Source organism: Eumetopias jubatus, unplaced genomic scaffold (assembly GCF_037043125.1).
Source record: "Eumetopias jubatus isolate StellerSeaLion01/CBP00866 unplaced genomic scaffold, mEumJub1_p1.0 scaffold_3, whole genome shotgun sequence".
NCBI classification, from domain to species: Eukaryota; Metazoa; Chordata; class Mammalia; order Carnivora; family Otariidae; genus Eumetopias; species Eumetopias jubatus.
This window is the reverse complement of record NW_028274809.1, coordinates 164,237,476-164,264,345: the sequence shown is the minus strand read 5'-3', so window position 1 is coordinate 164,264,345 and position 26,870 is coordinate 164,237,476. Positions and strand designations below refer to the sequence as shown.

General features: G+C 33.7%; 1 protein-coding gene across 11 annotated transcripts in view; it reads left to right on the top strand.

Annotated features, from left to right (window-relative positions):
• The window catches only part of MYCBP2 (MYC binding protein 2), a 262,122-nt gene that overhangs the window by 52,350 nt on the left and 182,902 nt on the right, over positions 1-26,870 (top strand). For 10 of the 11 annotated variants that reach the window (XM_028106120.2, XM_028106122.2, XM_028106118.2 and 7 more), the window contains exons 6-17: positions 5,130-5,372; positions 5,596-5,667; positions 7,089-7,185; positions 11,111-11,184; positions 11,322-11,460; positions 13,030-13,106; positions 13,999-14,203; positions 15,639-15,803; positions 18,292-18,450; positions 21,986-22,190; positions 24,506-24,651; positions 24,979-25,080. In XM_028106120.2, coding sequence (XP_027961921.1) covers positions 5,130-5,372; positions 5,596-5,667; positions 7,089-7,185; positions 11,111-11,184; positions 11,322-11,460; positions 13,030-13,106; positions 13,999-14,203; positions 15,639-15,803; positions 18,292-18,450; positions 21,986-22,190; positions 24,506-24,651; positions 24,979-25,080 — 1,684 coding nt within the window. The remainder of the gene's footprint in view (positions 1-5,129; positions 5,373-5,595; positions 5,668-7,088; positions 7,186-11,110; positions 11,185-11,321; positions 11,461-13,029; positions 13,107-13,998; positions 14,204-15,638; positions 15,804-18,291; positions 18,451-21,985; positions 22,191-24,505; positions 24,652-24,978; positions 25,081-26,870) is intronic. The other variant, XM_028106119.2, reaches the window with a different exon arrangement.

Sequence of the window (26,870 nt, the reverse complement as noted above, 5' to 3'; positions counted from 1 at the left end):
TTCCTAGGTGTCTTATGGTTTTTGGTACAATTATAAATGGGACAATTCCTTGATTTCTTTTTCTGCTGCTTCATTATTGCTGTATAGAAATGCAACAGATTTCTGTACATTGATTTTGTATTCTGTGACTTGACTAAATTCATGTATCAGTTCTAGCAATTTTTTGGTGGAGCCTTTCAGGTTTTCTACACAGTATCATGTCATCTGTGCATAGTGAAAGTTTGACTTCTTCCTTGCCGATTTGGATGCCTTTTATTTCTTTTTGTTGTCTGATTTCTGAGGCTAGGACTTCCAGTTCTGTGTTAAGTAATAGTAGCAAGAGTGGACATCCCTGTCTAGTTCCTGACTGTAGAGGAAAAATCTGTTTTTTCCCCACTGAGGATTATATTAGCTGGGAGTCTTTCGTATGTGGCCTTTATGATGTTGAGGTATTTTCCATCTATTCCTACTTTTTGAGGATTTTTATCAAGAATGGATGCTGTTATTTTGTCAAATGCTTTTTATGGATCTATTGAGAGGATTATGTAGTTCTTATCCTTTCTTTTATTAATGTGGTGTATCACATTGATTTGTGGAGATTGAACCACTCTTGCAGCACAGGAATAAATCCTACTTGATCGTGGTGAATGATTCTTTTAACGTACTGTTGGATTTGATTTGCTAGTATCTTGTTGAGAATTTTTGCATCCATGTTCATCAGGAATGTTGGCCTGTAATTCTCCTATTTAATGAGGTTTTGTCAGGTTTTGGAATCAAGGTAATGCTGGCCTTGTAGAATGAGTTTGCACTCAAAACACAAATAATCCAGGTAAGAAATGGCAGAAGACATGAATTGACATTTTCCCAAAGAAGACATACAGATGGCTAACAGACACATGAAAAGAGGCTCAACATCACTCATCCTCAGGGAAGTACAAATCAAAATTACAGTGAGAGACCACCTGACACTTGTCAGAATGGCTAAAATTAAAAACACGGGAAATAACATGTTGGCAAGGGTGCAGAGATAGCGGAACCCTCTTAGACTATTGGTGGAAATGCAAGCTGGTGCAGCCACTCTGGAAAACAGTGTGGCAGTTTCTCAAAAAGTTAAAAACAGAACTACCCTATGACCCAGCAATTGCACTACTAGGTGATTACCCAATACTGATTCAGAGGGGCACATGCACCCTGCTGTTTATAGCAGCATTATCAACAATAACCAAATTATGGAAAGAGCCCAAGTGTCCATCAACTGATGAATGCATAAAGAAGATGTGGTATATTACACATAAAATACAGTGGAATATTACTCAGCCAACAAAAAGAATAAAATGTTGCATTTGCAACAACATAGATGAATCTAGAGTGTATAATGCTAAGTGAAATAAGCTGGTCAAAGACAAATATCATATAATTTCACTCATGTGGAATTTAAGAAACAAAACAGATGAACATAGGGGAAAGAAAAAAACAGAGGGAGAGAGGGAGGGAGGCAAACCATTAAATAGACTCTTAACTATAGAGAACAAACCAGAGGGTTGCTAGAGGGGAGGTGGGTGGGGAAGATGAGCTAAATGGGTGATGGGTATTAAGGAGGGCACTTGTGATGAGCACTGGGTGTTATCTGTAAGTGATGAATCACTACATTTACTCCTGAAACTAAAATTACTCTATATTTTAACTAACTAAAATTTAAATAAAAACTTGAAATACTAAAAAAATAACAAAAAATAAATAAAATAGTGCAGCAACAAAAAAAAGTGTACAACCAAGAATCACTAGGCTAACGTGAAAAACATCCCCCAAATCAAGAATAGTAATAGTAAAAGATAATAAATAATTTGGATAAAAAGAATATAAAGAACAAAAGAAGCTCTAAGAAAACTAATAATATTTTGATGAAGGATAATAGAAACATCAGTATTCTATTTTTAGAAAAAAAACTTAGAGAACAGGAAAGAATTTTTATAAGTTAAGATAGCAGCAATAAAATCAGTAGAAGAGTTAGAAGATCAGGTTGAAGCAGTGTCCAGAAAATAGAAAAGAGAGAAAACAGGTGATGTAAAATAAAACTGGAGGATTTAACCAGGAAATCTAATACCTAATAGGTATTCAAGCAGAGAGAAGGAAATTAAAAATCTTACAAGGAAAATTCCTGTCCCCTGAAGATACACATGTTCAGACTGACAGAACACACTCTGAGTGCCCAGCATTCGTTATGAAAAAAAACCCACACCAAGTTAGAGCTTTGCAAATCAGAACACTGTTAATTAACAGACAATAAAGCTTCCAGAGAGCAAAGACCGATTATGTAACAAAGGTCAAGCAGAATGGCATCGGGTGACTTCTCAAAAGCAGCACTGGCATAAAAGATAACAGTGTGTTCCACGTTCTGAGAGAAAATGATGTTCACTACACGTAGCTCAGCTGGCAGTCATGTTTGAGGGATGAAGAAGATGCTTTGCAACATGCAAGATATGGAATAATTTTAACTTCTATTCCTGCCTCTTCCTTAGTCTAGGTCAGAGCAGGGTTTCATGAGGGGTGTTGCCAAGTGGGAAGAGCAGAAATTATGTGTTTGTCGACAGATGTTGGCGGGGATGTAGAGAAAGGGGAACCCTCCTACAATGTTGGTGGAAATGCAAGCTGGTGCAGCCCCTCTGGAAAACAGTATGGAGGTTCCTCAAACAGTTGAAAATAGAGCTACCATACGGTCCAGCAATTGCACTACTGGGTGTTTACCACAAAGATACAAATGTAGGGATCCAAAGGGGTACGTGCACCCCAATGTTTATAGCAGCAGTGTCCACAATAGCCAAACTGTGGAAAGAGCCAAGATGTCCATCGACAGATGAATGGATAAAGAAGATGTGGTATATATACACAATGGAATATTATGCAGCCATCAAAAGGAATGAGATCTTGCCATTTGCAACGACGTGGATGGAACTGGAGGGTGTTATGCTGAGTGAAATAAGTCAATCAGGGAAAGACGTATCATATGACCTCACTGATATGAGGAATTCTTAATCTCAAGAAACAGCCTGTGTTGCTGTAGTGGTGGGGGATGGGAAGGATGGCGTGGCTGGGTGATGTACGTTGGGTGGGATGTGTGCTGTGGTGAGCGCTGTGAGTTGTGCGGGACTGTTGGATCGCGGATCTGTGCTTCTGGGGCAGGTGGTGCAGCGTATGTTAAGAAAAGAGAAGAAGGGGGGGATGGCAGGGGGGGAAGAGTAGGGGGGTAAGTCGGGGGGGGCGGGCCATGGGAGACGATGGACTCTGAAGGGCGGACTGGGGGTTCTGGAGGGGGGGTGGGGGGATGGGTTGGCCTGGTGATGGGTGTTGGGGAGGGCACGTTCTGCATGGAGCACTGGGTGTTGTGCGTGGGCAATGGATCATGGAACACTGCATCGGGAACTGATGGTTAGTGTATGGTGATTAACATAACAATAAAAAATTTTAAAAAAAGAAATGATGTGTTTGTGACTTTATTGAGAGGAGCATGGGGAACACTTAGGAGTAGGTATAGAGCAAACTTAGCAAATGCAAAAATAGGGCAATTGTTGACTTAACCAAAAAAAGAAAAATTACACAAGAGGGAAATGTAATATGTTATACAATTTGGTTCATGAACCATGATTACACAGTCATAGTAAATGACCTTTGAATACTAATGTAACCAGAAATTATTATAATAGCTCAATTTTGAGGATTTGGGATGGGAGTAGGGGCATCATCTTTCATAATAGACACCAACAGAGAAAGTATCTGAAACAAATTAATAATGGAAGCTTTGGCATATTATATGGAAATGTGGATAGTGATTCTAGATAAAACACCTATAAGTTTAATATAGCTGCTTCTAGGGAGAGAATTTGTAGTATTCAACTATGTATATGTTATATGTATAATTCTATTATATGTGTATTTATACTATCTATACATATAGTATAAATTATTTTGGGTGAGTCAGAGGCTTTAGAACTGGAAGGGGAGGAGAATGTATCTGTGAACAGTGGGTCACTTACCCTGTGAAAGCTCTTCCCTCTACAGAATGCTGCCCAATAGAAATATAATGTAGTCTACATGTATAATTAAAAATTTTTATTAGCCACATTAACAAGGTAAAATGAAACAGGTGTGGTTAATTACGTATTTTAATGACATATTTCACTCAGTATATCCAAAAAATTCATTTAGTGTGTAATCAGTGTAATATTATTATTAAGATTCTGTATTCTTGTTTTTATACTAAGTCTTCAAAATCTAGTATGTATTTTGTATTTAGAGCACTAACCACATTTCAAGAGCTCAGTAGTCGCATGTGGCTAATGGCTGCCGTGTTGGACAATGGCTGAGTCATGCCCTGGGGTCTGGCTGTGTTGTTGGATGTGGTAAAAGAGAGACAAAAGATGAGGAACAGAATTTCCTCTGCTAGCAGAATGCTGGTCCCGTGCTGGTGACTGTTGACGACTCAGTTACAGTGCCAGGTATTTGGCAGGTCTTTGATAAATACTGATATCCAATGATAAATGAAGGTTGAATGAATACACAATTAACACAAATGAGTTTTCATATCATGGAATCTTGTTGATGTTGATGGGCATTAGTAATAATGGAGAAACAAAGTGGAAGAGAAACATTGGAAATTTTGTTTCATCTGTAGAAGCTATACCGCACCATTCTCTTCTTAAATTTGTGCTTTGTTATCAGGAAGGGTATTAATAATTATGCATATCCTACAAAAGATTTTTTGGCTTGTGTGTATTCTAATCCAACATAATTTTATTTATATCCAGTGTTCATACTTTTTACTAATCTAGTATGTTTCCATCCACAAAACTTGAAATCATAGGCAATACTGGTTATTGGGTGTCTTGGAGAAGGATGCATATTTCAGTGTTTTCAGCCAGAAATGCAAGTTAATATTCTTTGAATTTGACATTTTTATCTTGGGCTGCTTGAGATTTGTTTCTTATAGATAAATGTGTACTTAGTAGTTTTTACTGATGTGCCAAACCATGATCATTCCGAACAGTTGATTTTCTCATAAATGATGATGTATCACTGAAGTATCTTTATTTTGTCTGTTTTGTGTTTGTGACATTTAAAAATACCTATTTATTTATTTCTTGTCTTTTAAATAGGTGCCAATGATACTAAATTCCCTACAGAGAAGTGTACAGGCAGTATTGGTGGGAAAAATCCAAATTCAGGACTGGTTTAGCAATGGCATTAAGAAAGCAGCTTTAATGCACAAGTGGCCATTAAAAGAAATATCCGTTGATGAAGATGATCAATGTCTACTTCAGAATGATGGATTTTTTCTTTATCTGTTATGCAAGGATGGATTATACAAAATAGGCTCTGGATACAGTGGAACAGTTAGGGTAATGTGATTCCTTATAGTTCTTCATTATAGCAGAAGTTATGTCTATCCAGAATTGTGTTTTGTTTTCAGAATTTTTAGAGTACTGTTTAATTTTGATGTAATAATATTTCTTTGAAAGTCATGATGGAAACATAAGTATTAAATGTCATCCATCTGTGTTATTTTTCATTGATTATTAATTATGAAACTGTTGATCGGCTAACTTTTTTGTTACTTTGCAGGGCCATATATATAATTCTACATCTCGTATCAGAAACAGAAAAGAAAAAAAGTCTTGGTTAGGGTATGCTCAGGTAAGAGAATATCCATAATAAACCAAACTTTTCTTTCCTGTCTTTTAGAAGATGTGGCTTGTACTTGTTTGATCAATAAATAACGTCACTTCTGTTTAAACAGATATGGTGTATTTTTAATATTATGGCTAATAACAATGATACAGTGTAATATAAAGAACATTGGCTTAGAATTCATAAGAGGTTTACTTTTAGTTCTGGCCCCGATCCTTACTAGCTGTGTGACTTTGGACACCTTAGTTAACTTATTTGATCCTCTGTTATTTAGCTATAAAATGGGCATAAAAATGTCTTCCGTTGGAATTCTTGTTTAAGTGGATCTCTAGATAAGAATCAAAGACCACCACTACCATTAGCAAACATGAATTGGGAATGTATCTGTGTGACCTGAGTCCAAATTAGAGCTTCTTGCCACTAGACCCTTCGTTTTAAGTCTAAATTACCTCCGGGCAGCAGTGTGTGGTCTGCCCAGTGAACAACTACCTGTATGGAGGATCATGCAAAGTATCACCAAAGAGAAAAGAGCTAGGCCTGTGTTGCTTTCTTAATGCTGTGATCTCATCACCTGACTGACGTGACCAAATGGCTGTCAGCAATCAGATACCTTACTGTACCTCCCATGGAGAGAAGCAGATGAAGGATGGACAAAGGGCTAGAAGGTTTAGTTCCATACTGTCCCTTCCTGAGAGGTAAAGTCCAAGCTCCCTTGTGGAAGGATATGGAATAAAGATATCCCTGCATACCTGTATTGCCCAGCTCACAGCTTATTGTCATCATCAAATGATAAAAGATATTTGAAAGCATTTTGAAAATTAAATTATTGTTGCTATGAAAAATAATTCTGCTATATCAACTATTGGGGAGATTTTGAAATTAAATTTTATATGTCTAATTACTCAGTGATTGTCTCTTAAAAGTTAACCTGATTCAAAACATCTCATCAAATTTTTATTTGCCACTATAGTATTTTATGTAAGAAATAATGACATGGTAATATGTTCAGTGGCATATCATTCCATCTAAAACCACTACCCTATTCGTTTCTAAATATTAACCAAAATATTTTAGCTATTTTTCCTTAAAATATTTGTTAAAGTAACAATGGTCATTTCTCTTATTTACTTGGCGAGTGATAAAATCATTTGAACAAAATGTCTATGCTGTCCTGGGTGGTGTCTCTAATGTAGGTATCTGAGAATGTAATAGGTTAACTTGATACCCAGTAGTGTACAGTTCCTCCTCTTACTAAAGCATACCCATGTTCTTATATTTTTCATCTTAAATCTGTTTTAGATATCAATATTGACATATTACCATACCTCAAAAAGCTATACAGACAGACCTGTATGACTACTTTTTCTGCTAAGTAGCTAATGAAAAAAAATGTTAACACATAACACAGCAAAATTTTTTGTTTTCAGGGTTATTTATTGTATAGAGATGTTAATAACCACAGCATGACAGCCATAAGAATAAGCCCTGAAACACTGGAACAAGATGGTACAGTAATGTTGCCAGGTATGTTATTCAACTAGCCATTTGTTTTCTTCACAGGTGATTTTAAGAGATGTGCATGTTAGGCCATTTAGACACATAAAAAGTGATTAGCCAGGAATAGTGCTTGCTTACAAATAGGCTGAAAAAAATCTTGACATACAAAATATTTTATAGTCTATATAAAGTTAATGCATGTGAGGAAAACAGACATTGGCAATATTGTATAAAGTGTTTTAATATTTGTTTTCCAATCACTGCCCATCTACAGCCTGATTCGTACCCTCACCCCCACCAAGGTAGTTTCAGCTGCTGAATTAGGGGGTGTGAGGTTACTTTGTTGCTCCTAATAATAGGATGACTCTGGCTCTCATATAACTTGGTATGAAGAACCCTCTATTAATTTTTATTTTTACTTTAACAACAGTGCACTTTAGGTTTTCCTCTTTATAGTTTTCAGACACAGATTTTAAATGGATTAGGAATTTTTTTTAATTCCATCATTTATACTTTTTAATACTACTCTGATAAGACACTTTGGACACAATTCACTTGCTTTAATTTTGAGGTTGCACATACATATTTATCACTTAATTCATTGTATTTATCACTTAAATCACTGTCTAAGTGCTGGAGCAGTGGATCTTAAATTTTGTGGACCACTGGGCAGATGCATAATACATTATCCCTTATAAGGTCCTTGAATTTGGAAATACCTTAAATGCATAATGAAGGAGTTTGCTTATATTAAAACCTTAAATGTTTAATGTGTATATCAATAATTTCATGGAAAGCAGCAATATTACTTCTAAGCACTTGACCATCTGAAAATGAGAACTACTTCTGAAGAATACATTTGGAAGGATAACTGCTCCCAAGCTGGTTGTTAATTTTTAAAATATTCTTATGACTTCATCAAACATTTATTTGAACATTGCCATGCATACATATATCCAAATTACTGTACATGACACCGTGTTAAGGTAAATGCCACATTTCATGTGTGTTTCACAAAAAAGGCTACTGTGGAAAACAGATAACTTATTAAAGCCATTTTGTAAATAACTGTTTTCAGATACACCTGTAGGTTTTTGTTTTGTTTTGTTTTTCTTTTTTTTAATCACCACAAATCCTGGATGAACCATGTCTCTGGTGATGATGGTGATGATAATGATAATTTTAAAATAATTACCTGCATCCCCATATATATGTGTACACACACACACACACACACACATACTTATATTAAAAAAATCACATTTATTGTATAAGTATCATATAAGCAAAAAAAAAATCAAAACTAATTGTAACTCCACTTCCCATATATAAACACTGTTAGCATATTGGTAAATATCCTGTCTTTTTTCTGTGTATGAATGGACAGTGTTATAAAAAAGAGGTCGTATGCTATCTAATGCTTTTTTAACCTATCCCTTTCACTTAATATTCTGAATATATTTCCAGACCATTAAATAGTCCTTCACAATATCATTTTAATATTAAAAAGTATATTTCATTGATTAATATATTGGAATGGAAGTTCCTTCCAATTTTTTTACCAGATAAATTACACTGTAATGAGCATCCCTATCACTCTTTGTGCATGTTATTTTAGAATAATGTCCTGGAAGAAAAATTCTTAAATATACTACCCCTCCCAACAGATGAATACTAATATAAAGAATTTACTTCTCAGAAATGCTGATCAATTAATAAAGATTGTGACTGAGAAGATCATTTGAAAATGGCCTCCCTATAGCTGTTTTATTTATTCCAACATGATAAAAAATGACTTGCTAATGTTTTTGTTCAGTTTAAATCAGTCTACATCATTTAACCTGAAATGCAACTTTTAACAGTACAAGTGTGGCTTTCTTTGTTTCATAAATACATACCATATTCAAGGTGAAGAATGAACCAAACTTTGGGAGGACAGTCCTGTGCCGTGTGTCTTCCTAACTGGCAGATATTTTCCTGAAGATGATGTCTTATTACATGCTGGATAAAGAAAGGATAAGGAGAAGATCTTTCTGAAATCATGCAGCAGGAAGACCTGCCCTCAAGCCTGAGGAAGCCTATCATCATTTTTCCATTTCTTTGATCTGGACTGCAGTTTCTTCAATAGCACTTTTTTCCCCTAGCTGGGGGCAACTTGTTAGTTTTCACATCCAGAAGAAGCAGAAATAAATTGTCAGGTTCATAGACGATAATGAATATGCCATATTTAAAATTGACACAAATCTGGTAATTCCTTGAGCTTCATGTTCTAACCTGTCTTAGATTCTAACTTATAAATGAGTTATTTTCAACCTAGCATTGATGAACTTAGAACACTTTTTTTCTGTTGTCATTTTAGCCTTTATATGTTGGCATATCTTTTATATTGTACCCTTATGTCATTTACACTCCGTGTCTGGTGACAGATTGCCTCAGATCATGAGAATTTTTGCCAATCTTCTTGCGCCGCTTCACTTCCTCACCCCTGCATTTATCTGAAATTATAATGAGTTTTTCTTCTTTGCTTTTTAGTTTAAAATCTTACTGCTTAGAGCTTGAGAAGCATCTTTCTTGCGCCTCTTTGTATTCTGTACAGTGGACTAGGAACTCTTTCTTTCGATTTCTCCTCTCTTTGATTACCAAGTCTCTTGGGCTACCAGTGGGCCTTGTCTCCCAGTTTCTATTTCCAGTTTGTGATCACTGAATTCTCTATTTGGTAAGGGTCTGCCTGTGTTTTGCATATTTATAATAAGGAGGTATGCTAGTATGAAGCTCCTGGGCAAAGATATGGAGTAATCCAGCTTATTTGGGTGGGCTCCATTACTGCATTCCAAAACCAGAATTTTATGTTTTGTTGATTCAGGTGCAAATAGAAATGAAATATTATTTTTTGTGTGTGTTGTAATTAATGGAGAGATTCATCCTAGTTCTCTGCAGTTATTTTGGGAAGTGTGTGTGCTCTTATACTTGCTTGCTGAACATTTGTTTTTCCAAAAGGATACGGTTTATACTTAGATGTTGATTTTGCTTGTAGTTTCATGTTATTTAGTAGCAATCACTAACACATATCCCAGCGGTCCTTCTGTAATACTGGTATCCCTTGTTAGAATGGCACTTGTGCATTATTTTGATCAGAGTATATATGCACTGTTCCACAGAGATACGTACAGTATTGACAAAGCACATTATTCCAGCCAAAATATGTGAGCGCTTTCAGACAGAGGAAATACATAAGCTTAGATGTGTTTGTTCTATGAAGCAGATGACCATTTAAAAATGTATAGCATGCTATGGGGCTCCTGGCTGGTAGAGCATGTGACTGTTGATATTGGGGTCGTAAGTTCAAGCCCCATGTTGGGCCTTGAGCTTACTTAAAACACACACACACACACACACACACACACACAAATGTATAGCATGCAAAATTCAAAAAATGCTGGGAATAACTATTAAACTTCTCAGTTCTGTTTAATAAAGCAAGGGATATCTGTAATTGGATACCATAGACCTCAAATGCAGAAGCTTTTAGGTCTATCTGTATTTTTCTGTGACACTAATGACTGTAATGTATGTCAGAGGGTAGAGTGTTGCTACATCGCATGTGATTGTATTGAAATGATTATAACCAATATTATAGTTTGTTCATCATGATGCATGTTTATTATCAGACTACATCTCATACTAATTCATTTTGAAATTAGGTGGGCTTTCAGGTCCTTGATTATGGAAGATTTATAAGTGTAAGCACAAAATGTAATAAGTAATAATAGTTGAATTATTTAGTTTCTGCTAATTTGTAATTCTTTATTAAAAAGCACAGTATCCCTTTAAGTTTAAATTTATCCTTATTGCGTGGAGAACTCTCATTCTGACTTCCAACAGAGGTGTAAAGTCATTTTGTGAGCTGTTTATTTATATTGTAATATAATTACTTTTTCCTCTTTTTGTACAGACTGCCACACTGAAGGTCAAAATATTTTATTCACTGATGGAGAATATATTAATCAGATAGCTGCTTCAAGAGATGTAAGTACTCTGAATCATGAATAGCTGGTGTAAATGGAAGCCTTTTTTCATAAATTATTTGATCTTAATTAGACAGTAGAAAGCCTTGAAAGATCAATTTATACAACATATTACTCTGAATGTTTTATTTCTTTTAGGATGGCTTTGTTGTCAGAATATTTGCCACAAGCACTGAACCTGTGCTACAACAAGAATTACAACTTAAACTGGCCAGAAAATGTTTACATGCCTGTGGTATCTCACTATTTGACCTGGAAAAGGACTTGCATATTATAAGTAAGATAGCCAAATAAGCCTTTCTCCCATATTTAAATTTTCAGATTCTTTATTCTTTTGAAAACTCATATTGTATTTTGAGCAGTAGTATTTTGGTGGTTACTTTGCTATTACTATAAAGCAACTTATGAATTAATATGTATAAGTGGCTAGAAAATAAGACCTTTAAACAGAGTGTGCTATATGAACACCATTTTAAGGAAGTGACTAATAATTTTCCCTTTTTCATTTTGAGTAGAGCAAATGAAAATAAACTTAATCTGATAAGAATTATAGATAGCATTTAGGGACATCATTAATTGTTATGTTCTATATTCAGTTATTTAAAATTTTGAAAACTTGTAAATATTACTACATTAATAAACATAGTTCTCTCATTGAAACCTTTGTTACTTGAACAAATTTTCAACATAGCCATAGAATGCTCTCATAGATTGTGAAAATGGTAATTAGCCTAACAAACTGATTAATAATCTTTCATTTGGATACAGAAATAGAGACGACCACACAGAGTATATCTCAGTTTTAGTATATGTACTCTTGCAGGGTCATAGTAGTAATTAGGATCCTTAGTTTCCGTGAGGCTCTCAATTTTGGTTTGCCATGCTGTTCCAGGTTTAATGGTGCCATTTTTAGCTTGTGGCATTCTTTGCAAGACCCACTTTTTTGACTGTTACCTCATTAAATTTCATAAACTTGACATGAGTGGTTCATTTTGCATATTTTATTTAATTATGTAGTGTTTTTGTAATTCTTCACAGAAAAGTACTGAAATTAGTTTTTAAATTTAAAAAGCCCATAAACTAATAAGTAGTTTGTATAATTAGACAGTCATAAAATATGTCATATATAATTATTTACTCATAGTTTTACAGTTTGAAAACGTGCATAAGGGTCTTTCTGTTTATGCACACATATGTATTCAGATACATGGAGTAGCTACATGAAAGGTTCTTCTGTGGAAAAACATGGAGCAAGGAATCTGATATACCTTAATTCAAATATCTGCATGGTATTGTCCAAGTCCAGATGAATCTATGTATGGACTAACTTCATCAAGCTTTATATTTCTTCATTTGTAAACCAGGCAGTATGGTTATGAAGATCAGAGAGGATAAGGTTCATGCACTCTCTAGTGCCTGATACCTAATAATACTCAATAAAAATTTATTTATTCATTCATTCATTCAAGGAATATTGCTGACATGGATTTAAAATTTTTTTATATTTAAAAAATTAACTTGGCACTAGTTTGAAACAAATTAAAAAGCTTATGGTAACCTTATTTTTCCTTGGAGTAGTGTATCTATTGTTAATTTTTTTTTTTAAAGGTAGGCATCATATGACATTTCATCATTCTTGTTTTTTCTTTTTATTGAAGTATAGTTGGCACACAATATTACATTAGTTTCAGTTGTGCAACATAGTGATTCAACACAGTGATTGTTATCCTTGTTTTTGAAGGGTATTAATTGAGATGACTTTTTAATCACTCAAAATAGTGTGAAATTATGATTTACATTATTCATATTAAAAATATAGTAGTATTTATTAGTCTTGTATTATCAGGTACAGGATTTGATGAGGAGTCAGCAATTCTTGGTGCAGGACGAGAGTTTGCACTAATGAAAACAGCAAGTGGAAAGGTAAATTACTCTTTAGGATGAAAAATGAACATTCTGTGCTTTATGAGATAGTCAATTGGTATAATCAATTGATTAGTTTACATAGTTCACATGTTTAAACATAATATTTAAATTTTTTATTTTAAATTATTATTTTAATATGGTGAACTTTTATTCATGTTGAAATAGTATAAAAGAAAGTTGTGACATATAAGAGTGTAAAACTTTATAAACTTTTTGAAATGTTCCATTCCTACAAATGTTTATTTTAATTACGGAGCTTTTTGTAATTTTTTGAGTTGGAATGAATTCACATTTTGAGTTCATTTTGATGAACACATTTACTGCAAATTTCTGTAAATGTGCAGAAATAGAGAGACTACAAGTTGAGGGAAGTAGAGGCAAGATTAATTAAGTCACAGATTGTAGAGGTCAATCTATAGAGATAGGAGCTTTTTATCTAATGGGTGTGAGGTTAAAGTAAGGTAATTAAAAGAATTTTGAAAATTAAAATTACTAGGCAATTATAGTATATTTGTATGTAGGGTGTTTTTACATTGGGAAAAATAGTTGAGAATTTTACGAAGTTCCTACTGTTGTGAGATTAGAGTATATTTGTGAAGTATATTTATTCATATCTATTCAGAAGACTTATAATGAAAGATTATACCTGAGTAGATATGAAAAAGCTATTAAGAACTGGATCTTTGTGAAAAATATGTATATTTCTCTCCTGCTGATCTCACAGAAGTTGAATAGTGTAAAAACAGTTTGGTTTCAGGTTCTTTTTGTTTTTCAGTAAGATATGGAAGTTTTTTTTTTTCTCATGTGAAGCATGGTACACTATTCCAAAAGGTACAATAATTCTCTCTCTCTGTCTTTCTGTCTCTCTTTTTTTATATATATATACAAGATATATTATACTGGCAAGTACCAGAGTCTTGGAATCAAGCAAGGTGGTCCTTCAGCAGGAAAATGGGTTGAGCTACCAATTACAAAATCGCCAAAGATTGTACACTTTTCAGTTGGACACGATGGCTCTCATGCCCTTTTAGTTGCAGAAGATGGAAGCATATTCTTTACAGGATCTGCTAGTAAAGGAGAAGATGGAGAGTCAAGTAAGTTGACTGATCAACTGGACATTCAGTAAAAATATTGTGGAACTTATTAACATGAGGTATATCAATTTCAATAGCACTAACTTCAAATTCATAGAGGATTTTACATTGGGGCATAATCAGCTGATTATGTGGTGCTGTACTATTCATTAAAGAATTGTAAGTGCTGATTTCGTTCTAGAGTTCATGAATAAAAAAAATTGATGCTTTATGGATACACTACTGTTCATCTGTTCATTGGTGTTATTTTAAAAAACTTATTTATTATAGTATGTTATTTTATGTAACCCAAAATTTTATAAGGAATATATATTTCAGAAGGCAGTAAACCTTATGTAACCTGTGTAATAGTGTTAGTTATGGGTCACTATTCTTTTTATTATTTTTCTGTAATGAAATCATTCCTAAGCAGTGAAAACATAAACAATTTTGTCCCTCATCTTTCCTATACTTCTGTTCAGTTTTTCTCAAAGTGTCATTTTTTTCTTTTTGTAACTTCTCATATACTTTATATTGTTTTAGCACAGTGGGGTAGCATCTTATGAGGATTAGGTTTGAAGTCAACATCTAATGTAAAAATCATGTGTACACACAAGTTACCTGGAAAAAGATCCCCATAAAGTGTATTGCTGTATTTGAGAAACTTCAGCACTGCCAAGTTTTCCTTCTAGCATTTGGAGGACATTGATCTTTCTTTGAGCACCAAATAGTGTAGTTACCATATACATGTATATGGATCATGTTATATGAAAAAACATAATGATATTTTTAAGTCCCAGAATTGTGCCCAGCACAACAATGTGTTTTTACTCTGAAAGGCATCAAGAACTGGGATTGACTGAAAGAACAGAAGATTCATATTTCCCATCTTTTGCTCATATCAGGGATTTAGTTTTTGAGAGCAGAGGCTCTCAATGTGGATCATCATTCACATTTAACTTTATTTACTCCTTCTCCATATATATTTCCCCTTCTTAGACAATTTCACTGACCGGGTGTAGCCTCTTAAATATGTGTTGAATGGATGAGGAACTAATTTAGCTTTCTAGGATCTAGCATAAGAATACATGTGAGGTAGAGTTTGAGAGAAAATCATAGATATGATAAAGGAATGGTGTTAATAATATAAATAGCAAATCTAGAGATTGGGCTCCCGAGAAGCCAGAAGTTTGGTAGAGAATTGGTGTTTCTCATTGGAAATTTCAGTGTGTAACAAAGAAAAGGATCTGACAGTGATAGCCTAAGTATTAATTAACCAGATGAGGCTTGCAGGTTGACTCATTTTAATTGACATGTTGGGAAGCCCAGGCCTTTGTGAAAATAAATGAAGTGTATCATAAATGCATATATTTTTTCTTTGGGCTTTTTATACAAACCATTATTTTTATTTATACATAGATGCCTTAATTTTATTTGTTTTATGTTATTTTTTAAGCTAAGAGCAGACGGCAATCAAAACCCTATAAACCTAAAAAGATAATTAAGATGGAAGGAAAGATTGTGGTGTATACAGCCTGCAATAATGGAAGTAGTTCTGTTATTTCTAAGGATGGAGAGCTATACATGTTTGGGAAAGATGCCATTTACTCTGACAGTTCAAGTAAGTTCAACTTAAACACATTTCACTTATGCAAAGAAAGTCTAGTACTAGACATTATATATTGGAAAGATAGGTGTAGAAAATTAACAGTTGTAGCATGCTTTCTCTAAATTTTTCACATTCTTTCCAAATACAACATTTTGTGATTCCTTCCTGTCTTATTGCTGGGAACAGTGTGACTAGTTCCATGCAGAGCTCATCACAGAGCATGGCTAGTGTGGCTCTACCTTAGCTATTACTTTGCCTGGAAAGCTTTCCCTAGACTCAGTTCAGATGCTCTTGTGACATGTTCTTGGTAGTACCCTTGGGAAATGATTTTCATAACATAACTGATTGATAACTGATGAATTATCCATCTCTCCCATTAGATAGTTAGGGAGGGACTCTCTTATTTACTGTTGGATCCCCATTTCCCAGCACAGTGTCTTATACATGGTAGGGTCGTAAGAATTACTTGTTAAGCAACTCAGTGACTGATAAACCAAAAGTATAATGAGTGGGTATGTGGGATAGGACTAGCCAAATGAAGAGTTTTATGTTTATAAGCTCTCATCTCAAAAACTTGTTATATTTGGTTACTAGATTTTCTTTCTAGCACTTAAGAAATGAGTATGATTGTGACAGCCCACTTGGTAGGATTTTATATTTGGTAAATATGTAAAGCCTGTGAATTTCTTGTGAAAAGGAAAACAGAATTAATGAAATTTCTGATTGGAAGTTTAAGTGATTGTCTCATTGCTGGGGAAATGACATATATTACACATTTCTAGCAATTATTAAGTTGAACTGTACTCAGTTGATATGTGAATTGGCTTAATGTGGTAATATTTAGATCCTCAGTTGGCCTCAACTGTCAATCAAAATTTGGGAGTGGGCTCATTAAAAATAATGTTCAGTATAGCTGTTGCTTGCTAAGATCTTGTTGCCTAGCACTGAAGAAAACTTGTGCATTTATTCAGTATGTGTTTATTGAGAACTGACAGTGTGTCACAGCTTGGTGGACCAGGCAGACATGGTCCTTCTCTTTTTGAGGATCTGAGAGACAATTGGGCATTTTACAGCTTAAGTATTAGAGAGGTGTGTTTTAATGGTTATGGATATAGACACAGATCCCAAGACTGCCACTTTTTAGTTGGCTTATAACTGGCTTAAATTCCTTAACTTTTCAGAGATTACTTTCATTTTTTTTTCCATCTTCAAAAGGGGAGCTTATGACAGTACCTGCTTTATATGGTTGTTATAAGATTATAGAAGATAATGCTAATGAAATGCTTAGCACAGAGCCTGACATATGTAAGGACCCAAGATGTGTCAGGTAGTACTATTAATAATAATAAATAATACTGCTAAATATACATGTCTTTTTCAAATAAACTAAGTACTAAAAATGGGAGTTTTTAAGCTAAAAAGACCTAAGTAATACAGGGTGGAAGAGAAGGTCACCTTAGGAAAGTGATACCTGAGAAAATAATGTGGAATGGTTTTTCCCAAAGTGTGATACAAGAATTATATTATTTGTAAATTAAATAAAACAAATACAATGAATCATGGAACACTACATCAAAAACTAATGATGTACTGTATGCTAACATAATATAATAAAATAAAACAAATACTTTAGTTTTTTCAAGAAGTCTTTATTTTAGTATATCTTGGAAATACTCAACAGTCTTTGATTTTTACCGTTGTTACTACTTGATAAGGTTAAAAATGCTTTGGTCAATTTAAAATTGATGCAAAAATATTAAGATTATATGGGTGGCACTTGGTTATGGCAAATATAGTGAAAGTAATATGTGAATAAGTGATTTAGGAACTGGCTAACCTAGTTAGCTATTGGATTGTGGAAGAAAGCACTGTAGGTTAAAAAGGATTGAAAAATGCTGCTTTGGAACATCTCACAGGCTTCTACAGAAACAATGGGATTTCAGTATACTCCAGGAAGTATTTTGTTGTGTTTCTCAATCCTTTTTATTTTTTTAATTTTAATTTACATACAGTGTATTACTAGATTCAGAGGTAGAGTTCAGCGATTCATGAGTCTTATACCTAGTGCTCATTACATCACGTGCCCTCCTTCATTCCTTTTTAAGGCAAATCAAAGCAGGTGAAGTACGTGATTTATAGGCTCCTTTGTGCTTGGACCAGGAAAGTTTGAGAATTAGTGACCCTTCTGAGAATTGTTGAGAGTGTTGACATTTAAAGTAAACATTTGGGAGACGTGGGCTTGAGCCAATGGCCACAATAAAAATTTGTCCCAAGTCTGGATGATAATGTTTTAAGATTTTGGGACTTCATCACAAACTTACAAAATTAATTTACTGATACGTTGCCCGTCTTTTGCCCACGTATTTCTCATTTTGGTGGGTTATTTTATCCCAGAAATAAAAAGTTCTGCGTTGAGGTGGTCCTTTTAAAATACTGAAGATTTACTAGACTCAGGAAGGTTTTATTGTTGTTCCTTACCAAATTTGTATCTTTCCTATAGGTTTGGTAACAGATTTGAAGGGCCATTTTGTAACTCAGGTAGCTATGGGCAAAGCTCATACTTGTGTTTTAATGAAGAATGGAGAAGTTTGGACATTTGGTGTAAATAATAAAGGACAGTGTGGACGAGACACTGGTGCCATGAGCCAAGGGGGGAAAGGTAAGTGTTGGACATGTGGATATTAAATTTTGTTTGTTCTTTTCATCTTTTTTTTCATTAAGTTTTTTAGAATAACATGGGGACAAATCTTAACTCTTTTCAAAACAAGTGGCTCTTTAATATCATACTTATAAAATAGGAAAACCACTGAATTTCTTATTTATTTGACATGATATAACTGAAACAATTGAATATACTTTAGACGTTTAATTTTTGAGCAAATGAACTTGAATGTTTTTCTTTCTTTTTTTTCTTTTAAAGTTTATTTATTTAAGTAATCTCTATATCCAACGTGGGGCTTGAACTCATGACCCCAAGATCCAGAGTCACATGCTCTCTTGACTGAGCCAGCCAGGCACCCCAATTTTTTAAAATTTTATATAAAATATAATAACACCTCTTTGATACAGCATTTTGAGTGACTAAATTATTCTAGAAAAGTGCATTTTTCAAACTTCGTTATTAGTTCCTTTTACACCACACATTTCCAGTTTTAACTGTTTTTGGCAGCAGCCTATCTGGGAAATATTATCTTCCTGTTTAATAGCACACGCTACCTGTAATTTCATCCGTTCCCGACAACTAAAAATGATTCTTAAGAATACTTGGCCCTTTACGAAGAGCTGAATTATAGATGCACCTTACTGCTTTGTCCTAATGCTCAGGCTATTGACAGGAAGAGGGGTTTATCCTTTGTCATGTTTGTGGGTTTTTTTGTTTTGGTTTTGGTCACTTCATTCTTGCTCTCAGTTTTTACTTCTGCTGCTATCATTGCTATCCTATACCCTTCATTCCAATTGCTGGTTTTCTGTTTTAATTTTGTGTGGGCTAGAGAATAGGAAATAGATAGAATTAAGCAATGAACTGTGTTTAAAGTACAAAAGGGGTTTGGGGCGCCTGGGTAGCTCAGCTGGTTAAGCGTCCAACTCTTAATTTTGGTTCAGGTCATGATCTCAGGGTCGTGAGATCAAGCCCCATGTCAGGCTCAGTGTGGAGTCTGCTTGAGGTTCTCTCTCCCACTCCCTCTCCTTCTGCCCTTCCCCCTGCTTGCACGCTCTCTCTCTCAAATAAATAAATAAAATCTTTTTTTAAAAAAAGTACAAAAGAATTTGAGGATTAATATTTGTATATATTAACAAAAACAAGTTTAGCTCTTTTGGGATCTTTTTGATGGCAGACTCATCTGGATATCAAGAGTTTTTAGTACCTTATTTATATGTGCATGTACTTAAGATACTTTAGTTTTTGAAAGAGCAAGTGTGTTAGAGCACATTGATTTTAAAAAAGAAGGAAGAACAAAAGAAAGAAAAGAAATGGATTACTCCAAAATGGAAATATTTTTTCTTCTTGCTAAACTAGTGAACATAGTTTTGGATAATGCCTACTAGGCAAAAGGAGAGAAGCCATTTAGTTTTCTATATATAATATAAATATATATTCAGATTGTTTTATTAAAGTTTTGAACTCAACAGAATTGTTTCCTTATTATTCTAAAACTTGTGAAAATTTGTCATACATTTATACCTATGTTCTAGATTATTACTGTAAATTTTGTAATAACCAAAATAAAATTGTTAAAAGATTTTTTACTTAATAAAAAAATCATACCTCCTCTGTTAGTAAGTAATGAATTAGGAAACAGATAAGTAGTGTAAGACATATAATGAATACAGATTGTAAAGTCATAAAGAACATAAAGGGATTTTTTAATTTTAAATTTTAGAAAAACAAAGAAAAATACAGAAAATTAAATTATAATATGAAAAAATTGTGTATCACATGCCTTATTTTTCAGTAAAAATAAATTGTGGATAAGGTGCAGGTGTCCTGTATTCTCCTTCCAAGGGTTATTATTTATACTCCCTCTCTCTCCAAAATCCAACACAATCATGAGTTTGATTCTCTGTCATATTTCTGGTTTTTTTTATTTGTCTTACATATTTTATATGTAAAATATGTTACATACTCATATGTTATACATAAAAATAAGATACTTTTATAAGTGCTAATCTGTATTTTTCTGCAAATTAGGTGTTTTTTTTTTGTCTCACCATTGTGCTTGAAATATGTCCATGTTGGTACATGTAAATCTAAATGATTCATGGTAACTGCTGTGTAAAAAACCATGCCACTAACATACCACCATTTATCCATTCTCCTGCTGATAGCTGAGTTTATTTCCAATTTTTCACTCTTATCAATAATTCCAAAACCTCCTTTACCCATGTTTCCTGGCAAACATGTGAGACCTTGTCTAGTATAATTTCTGGTGTTGTAGATTGCAGCTTTGCTAGATTTTTCTTAGAAGAGGTTGTATCTTTGACTTTCCACATCATCCAGGAGTATCAACACTCAGATTTTTGTCAGTTTGATGGTAATGACATTGTAGTTCATTATAATTTTTTATTTGTCATATTGAAGTAAAACATACATGTGGCCAAATACACATAGCATAAGTGTAGATCTTGGTCAGTTTTCACAAGCTGAACACATTCCTATAATTGGCACCTTGATAAAGAAACAGTATATTACCAGCACCCCAGGAAACCCCCTTTATGTTCCTCTCCAGTTATTACCTACCTTTCTAGTTTAACACCATAAATTAGTTTTACATACTTTTGTACTTTATATATATGGAATTATGTCACATGAACTCTTATATGTCTAGTTTCTTTTCACTCAACTTTGAGATTCATTTATATTGTTACAAGTATTTATAGATTATTCATTCTCATTGTATAGTAATCAGTTGTGTGAATATACCACAGTTTGGGAATCTTTTCAAGTATTACAGACATTTGGGTAGTTTCTAGTTTTGGTTATTATAAATAGAGTTGCTATGAACATTTCTAGTGAACGTTGGTGAAAAGTTGTATGCTTTTCTTTTAGGCGTATAACTAGGAGTAGAATGGCTGGGTCCCTCATTTTTCTTTTAATTTGCATTCCCTGACTATTAGTAGTATGTTAGAGCATCTCTTCAAACTTCTTAGTTTTCTTGCCTCCTTAATGATTTATAGGAATTTTTGATATATTACGTTGTATGTGTTACACATATCTTTGACTCACTAGCTTATCCTTTACATTTACTTATGATTTCATTTGTGTATATAATTTCTAAACTTTGGTGACAAGTTTTTCATTATTTTTCTTTATAAATTTTTGCCAATTGCTAGTAATGGGAGGATGTTCTAGAGGGGAGGGACTCATGGCTTAGAGCATGGTTGGGAGACATTCTATGGTCTGTTGAATGACAGTGTTGGCACTGAGGATGGAAATGAAGGACTAAAATCAACAAAAATTAAAAGTATGATTGGCAGAAAGTAATAGCTAAGAGGTGTTCCTGCCTTCCCTCTTTTTGCAGAAGGGAAATGAGAGCATTTATTTGTGGTTCCTATATTAAATTTTATTTTTGTTGCTCTTATATTTTAGCATTACATTGTATATTCATTTTGATTAGTATATGTTATATAATTTTATCAGTTTTTTTGACATGGGAATAATCTACATAAAAGTTATAAATTGATCTGTCAAATAGGGTTTGGAGTTGAAAATATGGCAACAGCAATGGATGAAGACCTGGAAGAAGAACTAGATGAAAAAGATGAGAAGTCCATGATGTGCCCTCCAGGCATGCATAAATGGAAGCTGGAGCAGTGCATGGTGTGTACTGTCTGTGGAGACTGTACGGGTTATGGAGCCAGTTGTGTCAGTAGTGGGCGTCCGGACAGAGTCCCTGGAGGGTAAGAACATGATTAATACTGAAGAAATAAGATATTAGTAGAAAAGGTGCACAACACATTTCTTTTCAAAATTATTCCAGAGTGTATTCTACTTTGTTGTTTCTTGAGGGTATATTGGCATATACGTGTAATTCTAATAATTGTATTCTATTATAATAATTTCTAATTTAGTGTCAGTTTTATTTAAGTTGCTTTTCTTTCATTTGATTCATTTAAACCATTATTTAAAAACAAGTCAAGAAACAAATAGGGTTTTAGAGGGGAGGGGGATGGGGGGATGGGTTAGCCTGGTGATGGGTATTAAGGAGAGCACGTATTGCATGGAGCACTGGGTGTTAAACGCAGATAATGAATCATGGAACACTACATCAAAAACTAATGATGTAATGTATGGTGACTAACATAATAAAAGAAAATATGGAAAACAAACAAAAAAACAAGTCATAGGGGCACCTGGGCGGCTCAGTCAAGCGTCTGCCTTCGCCTCAGGTCATGATCCCAAGGTCCTGGGATTGAGCCCTGCATCAGGCTCCCTACTCAGCAGGGAGTCTGCTTCTCCCTCCCGCTTGTGATCTCTCTTGCTGTCTCTCAAATAAATAAATAAAATCTTTAAAAAAATAAATAAAAACAAGTCATACATTTCTTAAAGTCTTGGGGCTCTGCCTTAATTTATATTCTTTTTCCTAAGACTGTTTTAATGCCAAATATGTATCCATTTTTGTTGAACATTAATCTTTTCTGGTTGGAATTATCAAATATATAAAATACTCGATTAAGGACATATAATTTTCTTTTAAATTAAATTTATGTTCACAATTTTAGGTGTTCTAGGAACTATTACTTCTAAAGTTGCATTATACTTGTTTATTTTATCCTCTTTTGCTTTTGTTGGACCTTTTTTCCCCCCCTTGGGGTCCCATGTTATCACTATTTTAAACTTTATATGTGAGTTTGGCAGAATCAGAATGCAAGTTTTCCCCTTGAATGTTGGGGAGAATTTTATACTTGGCCTAACATACGAAAATAAATCATTTATAACAGGCCTTTCTTTTAGGCTATTGAAATATTGTGATTTTTTAACAGTAAGTTTTCTCTGAACTTAAGCATTTGGTAAGTATCATAAATGAATTTCTGAATTCTCTGTTCCTTCCTAAAATTATTCTTTATGTGCTTTTCCCCAGAGATCTACTATCAGTTTCCAGTAATTATTTATAACTTAAACCTATAGACCTAAATGGACAGTACCTAACCAAATACAGTGACATATTTATTAATGAGGCAAAAATGAATAAAATTAACATAAGAGTGTATGCCAGGACACTCTGCACTATTAAAAATGACTTCAATTATTATAGAATTGTGGCTATATATCTTAGAATAATTTAGAATGCCACATTATCTTTTAAAGAGTGCATATAGACAATGTAGTAGGGCATATTAGTTTATCAGTTTTTACTCCTGTAGTTAGTGATCTTCCAAAATGTCAATAATGCTTGCATTTTAAACCCAGGAGTTTCACAGGGCACCTAGCTATGTCTTTCAAAACAGCTGCCAGGTAGATCCTTTCTCTTGTACCACCACAAATCTGGATAACCACAGGCTCAGCGAAGCTGTCTAAAGGTTTTCAGTTCCGATCCAGCAATAACATTAAAGCTGTGACTTCTATCTATATCTACGAAATAGGTGACTAGGAAGTTAGTTGTTCACTGACCCTGTAGGCAACTTCTGGGAGTGTTCTTGTCAGTTGTAATCCAATGTCATACACTTAGTTCACAACTGATAAGAACAGGACAAAGAAGAGGAAGAGGAACAGGCAATTGGACACAGTGGAAGGAGAGAATAAGAGATGATGGCATATAAAGGAGGGAGAGAGAAGGAGCTAAACGCATGAAGCTGGCAAGCTGAGCTCACTTACTGATGGCTATGCACACCTTCTTTAAGTTAGCTGGTGGAGAACAGTGTTTGGTAATTGACTAACCCACTCAGACCATTTAATAGTAAGCTGCTGGTGCTTTACTAATTGTGATAACTTTTAAAATATTTGTTAATAGTGGTTTTGTGGGTGGCAGAATCCATTTGTATTTTCTGTAGAAATATACCAATTATACCTATGAGGAGCTTAATAAACTCTTGTTTTTAGTGATTCCATCTATTCATACCTATTCAGTTCTTTAAAATTGGCACATCCTGATCTGAAGGGGTAATTTCATTGCTAACTCATATAACTTAATTTCAGAAATCCTGAAAAGACATTATAGAAAAGAGTTTTAGGGAAAGAATAGAAGCATTTCAGTTAATTATTTTTATTTTTTAAGGATCTGTGGTTGTGGTTCCGGAGAATCTGGCTGTGCCGTGTGTGGGTGTTGCAAGGCTTGTGCAAGAGAGTTGGATGGTCAGGAGGCAAGACAAAGAGGAATTCTTGATGCAGTGAAGGAGATGATACCTTTAGATCTTCTGTTAGGTAATGTGATGGATTGTACTACACATCTTGTCCTCAGCTCAGTAATTTATATTAGTATGTGCTAAAAAATTAATAGTTAACTATGCAGTACTGCTTATATAGTAGCCAATAGTGTGTCACTAACTGAAGGGTAAGGCTCTTTTTCTCTTTTTTGCTAAGATTCTTCGAGTAAAAATAATTTGTGTTTTCATCAGTGTTTTGTTAGCTTTTACTTTCTTGAATTTCATATAGTTCTTTCATATCTATTATTGTATCTATCTATATATGTTTTTTTTTTGTGTTTCTTTGTGGTTTGTTTGTTTTTTTTTTTTTTGGTCAATCATCTAGCTGTCCCAGTACCTGGGGTTAACATTGAAGAACACCTTCAGTTACGACAAGAAGAAAAACGACAACGTGTAATCAGGAGACACAGATTAGAGGAAGGAAGAGGTAAGATGTAGCTGCAGAGAAAAAGTATATGAAAATCCATTTTCTTATCCTATACTGAGACCACTGAAAGTTTACAGAATAGGCTGACTTGTAAGACATTGCAATTAAAATTAGTAACATTATAGTAACATATGAAAATCATGTGAAAATATTCAGAGTATTTACATTTGTGCTATTAACATAGACTTAATTTAGTAGAATAGGGTGTTTATATAGTAAGTCAGGCATATTAAGAATTGTGCCATCTGCCAGCATCAAAAGCTATTAGCAATGGCAACTTTAAAAAAAGATATATATGAATTCTAAGAACTGGTCTTTCTCCCACATTTTGGACTCATGGTTGTTATTTAACCATAAACAACAAATTAGTTTAATATAGTATTTTAATTTCTGTTTTCTTAGTCATCTATGATCATTTCCATCTGAGCACGGTCCCAGCATTCTTCTTTCAATCCAGTGCATAATTATGTTTTTATATGTCTTCTTTTTTTTTTTCCCCAAAAAAGCTTATTCTGGTTATGTACAAGAAGGGTAAGTTGGAGAGTTTTGCAGGTTTTAATTGCAAAGATAGGTGTATTGTTTCTCTTTTCCTCATTGTTTATGACCATTTCTCAGCCTGAAAATACATTTCACTGTAGTTATATGCAGATAGTAAAATATAGATATTTTAATATACATCCAATGGCAGAGATAAATATAAATATTACTAAAGCTGTTGTTGCCCAGTAGAATCTTTTCTTTGTAGGATTAAGACAGATGGTTAAAGAGATCTGTGATTTTATTCCTCTGCCAGGCAAAATCTTGATTGGAAATATTTACTGATACTGCATATTTTAAATGCTTGTTAGAAATGACGTGAGACTTGATAAATGAAATAAAATCTATTATCCATTTAACCACCATTACAAATTTTTTCTAGGTACTTTTTTTAATGTAAAATGGAATAAGTCATAAAATACATATCATGTTTGGTAAATTCTATTTTTATTAAACTTAAGTTGTAAAACATGCTTGGAACTTGTTCTTTATAGGATCTGATAAACAATCTGATTAATTGATACAGGAATATTTGCTGTTAGCTTGGCTATGTTTACTTAAAATCATTACCTTTAAAAGCGGTTTATTTTAATGAGAATGTAGATACTGTCATTGTTTACATTATATAAATATAGGGAAAATGCATATTAAATGTTTTATAGAAAATAGGGTAAAATTTAAGTTCTAGGTCTTTATGACATATGGTAATTGAGTGACAATTTCTTTTAATATGATTTGTTTAAGGATAATTATTGGTGCATCTTTTTACTACCTGTTTTTTCTCTTTTGGGAAATATTGGGTTGAATCATATGAATTGACCTACAAAAAACATCAATTTCTTACGTTTCAAGCAAAGTATAGCAAATCCTTATGATGACATGTAATTGCTTGCTCTGCGTGTTTTGTTAGTTTTTTTCTCCCTCTGTAAAAAAGCTTTTCTTCTCTAGCTGTAGTATGTTTCTGCATATCAAAAGTAAAAGAACATTGATTATGCATTAGTTCAAAATTTTGTGATTGCAGAATATTCTTTTCCCATTTATTTTAAAATGTGTCATAGACCTTAAAAATATAAACTCTAGCCTTTCAAAGGTTTAAAAAACTCCATTATTTAAATATTTACAGAGATTTTATTACTGTATCTGATTTTATAAACACAGACTTATGTTCTAGGCAATTGCTGTATATTTTCTGACAAGTGCATTTCATCCTCTGTCCTCAATATATAGAAGGATTATTGGTGCACAGAAATTTT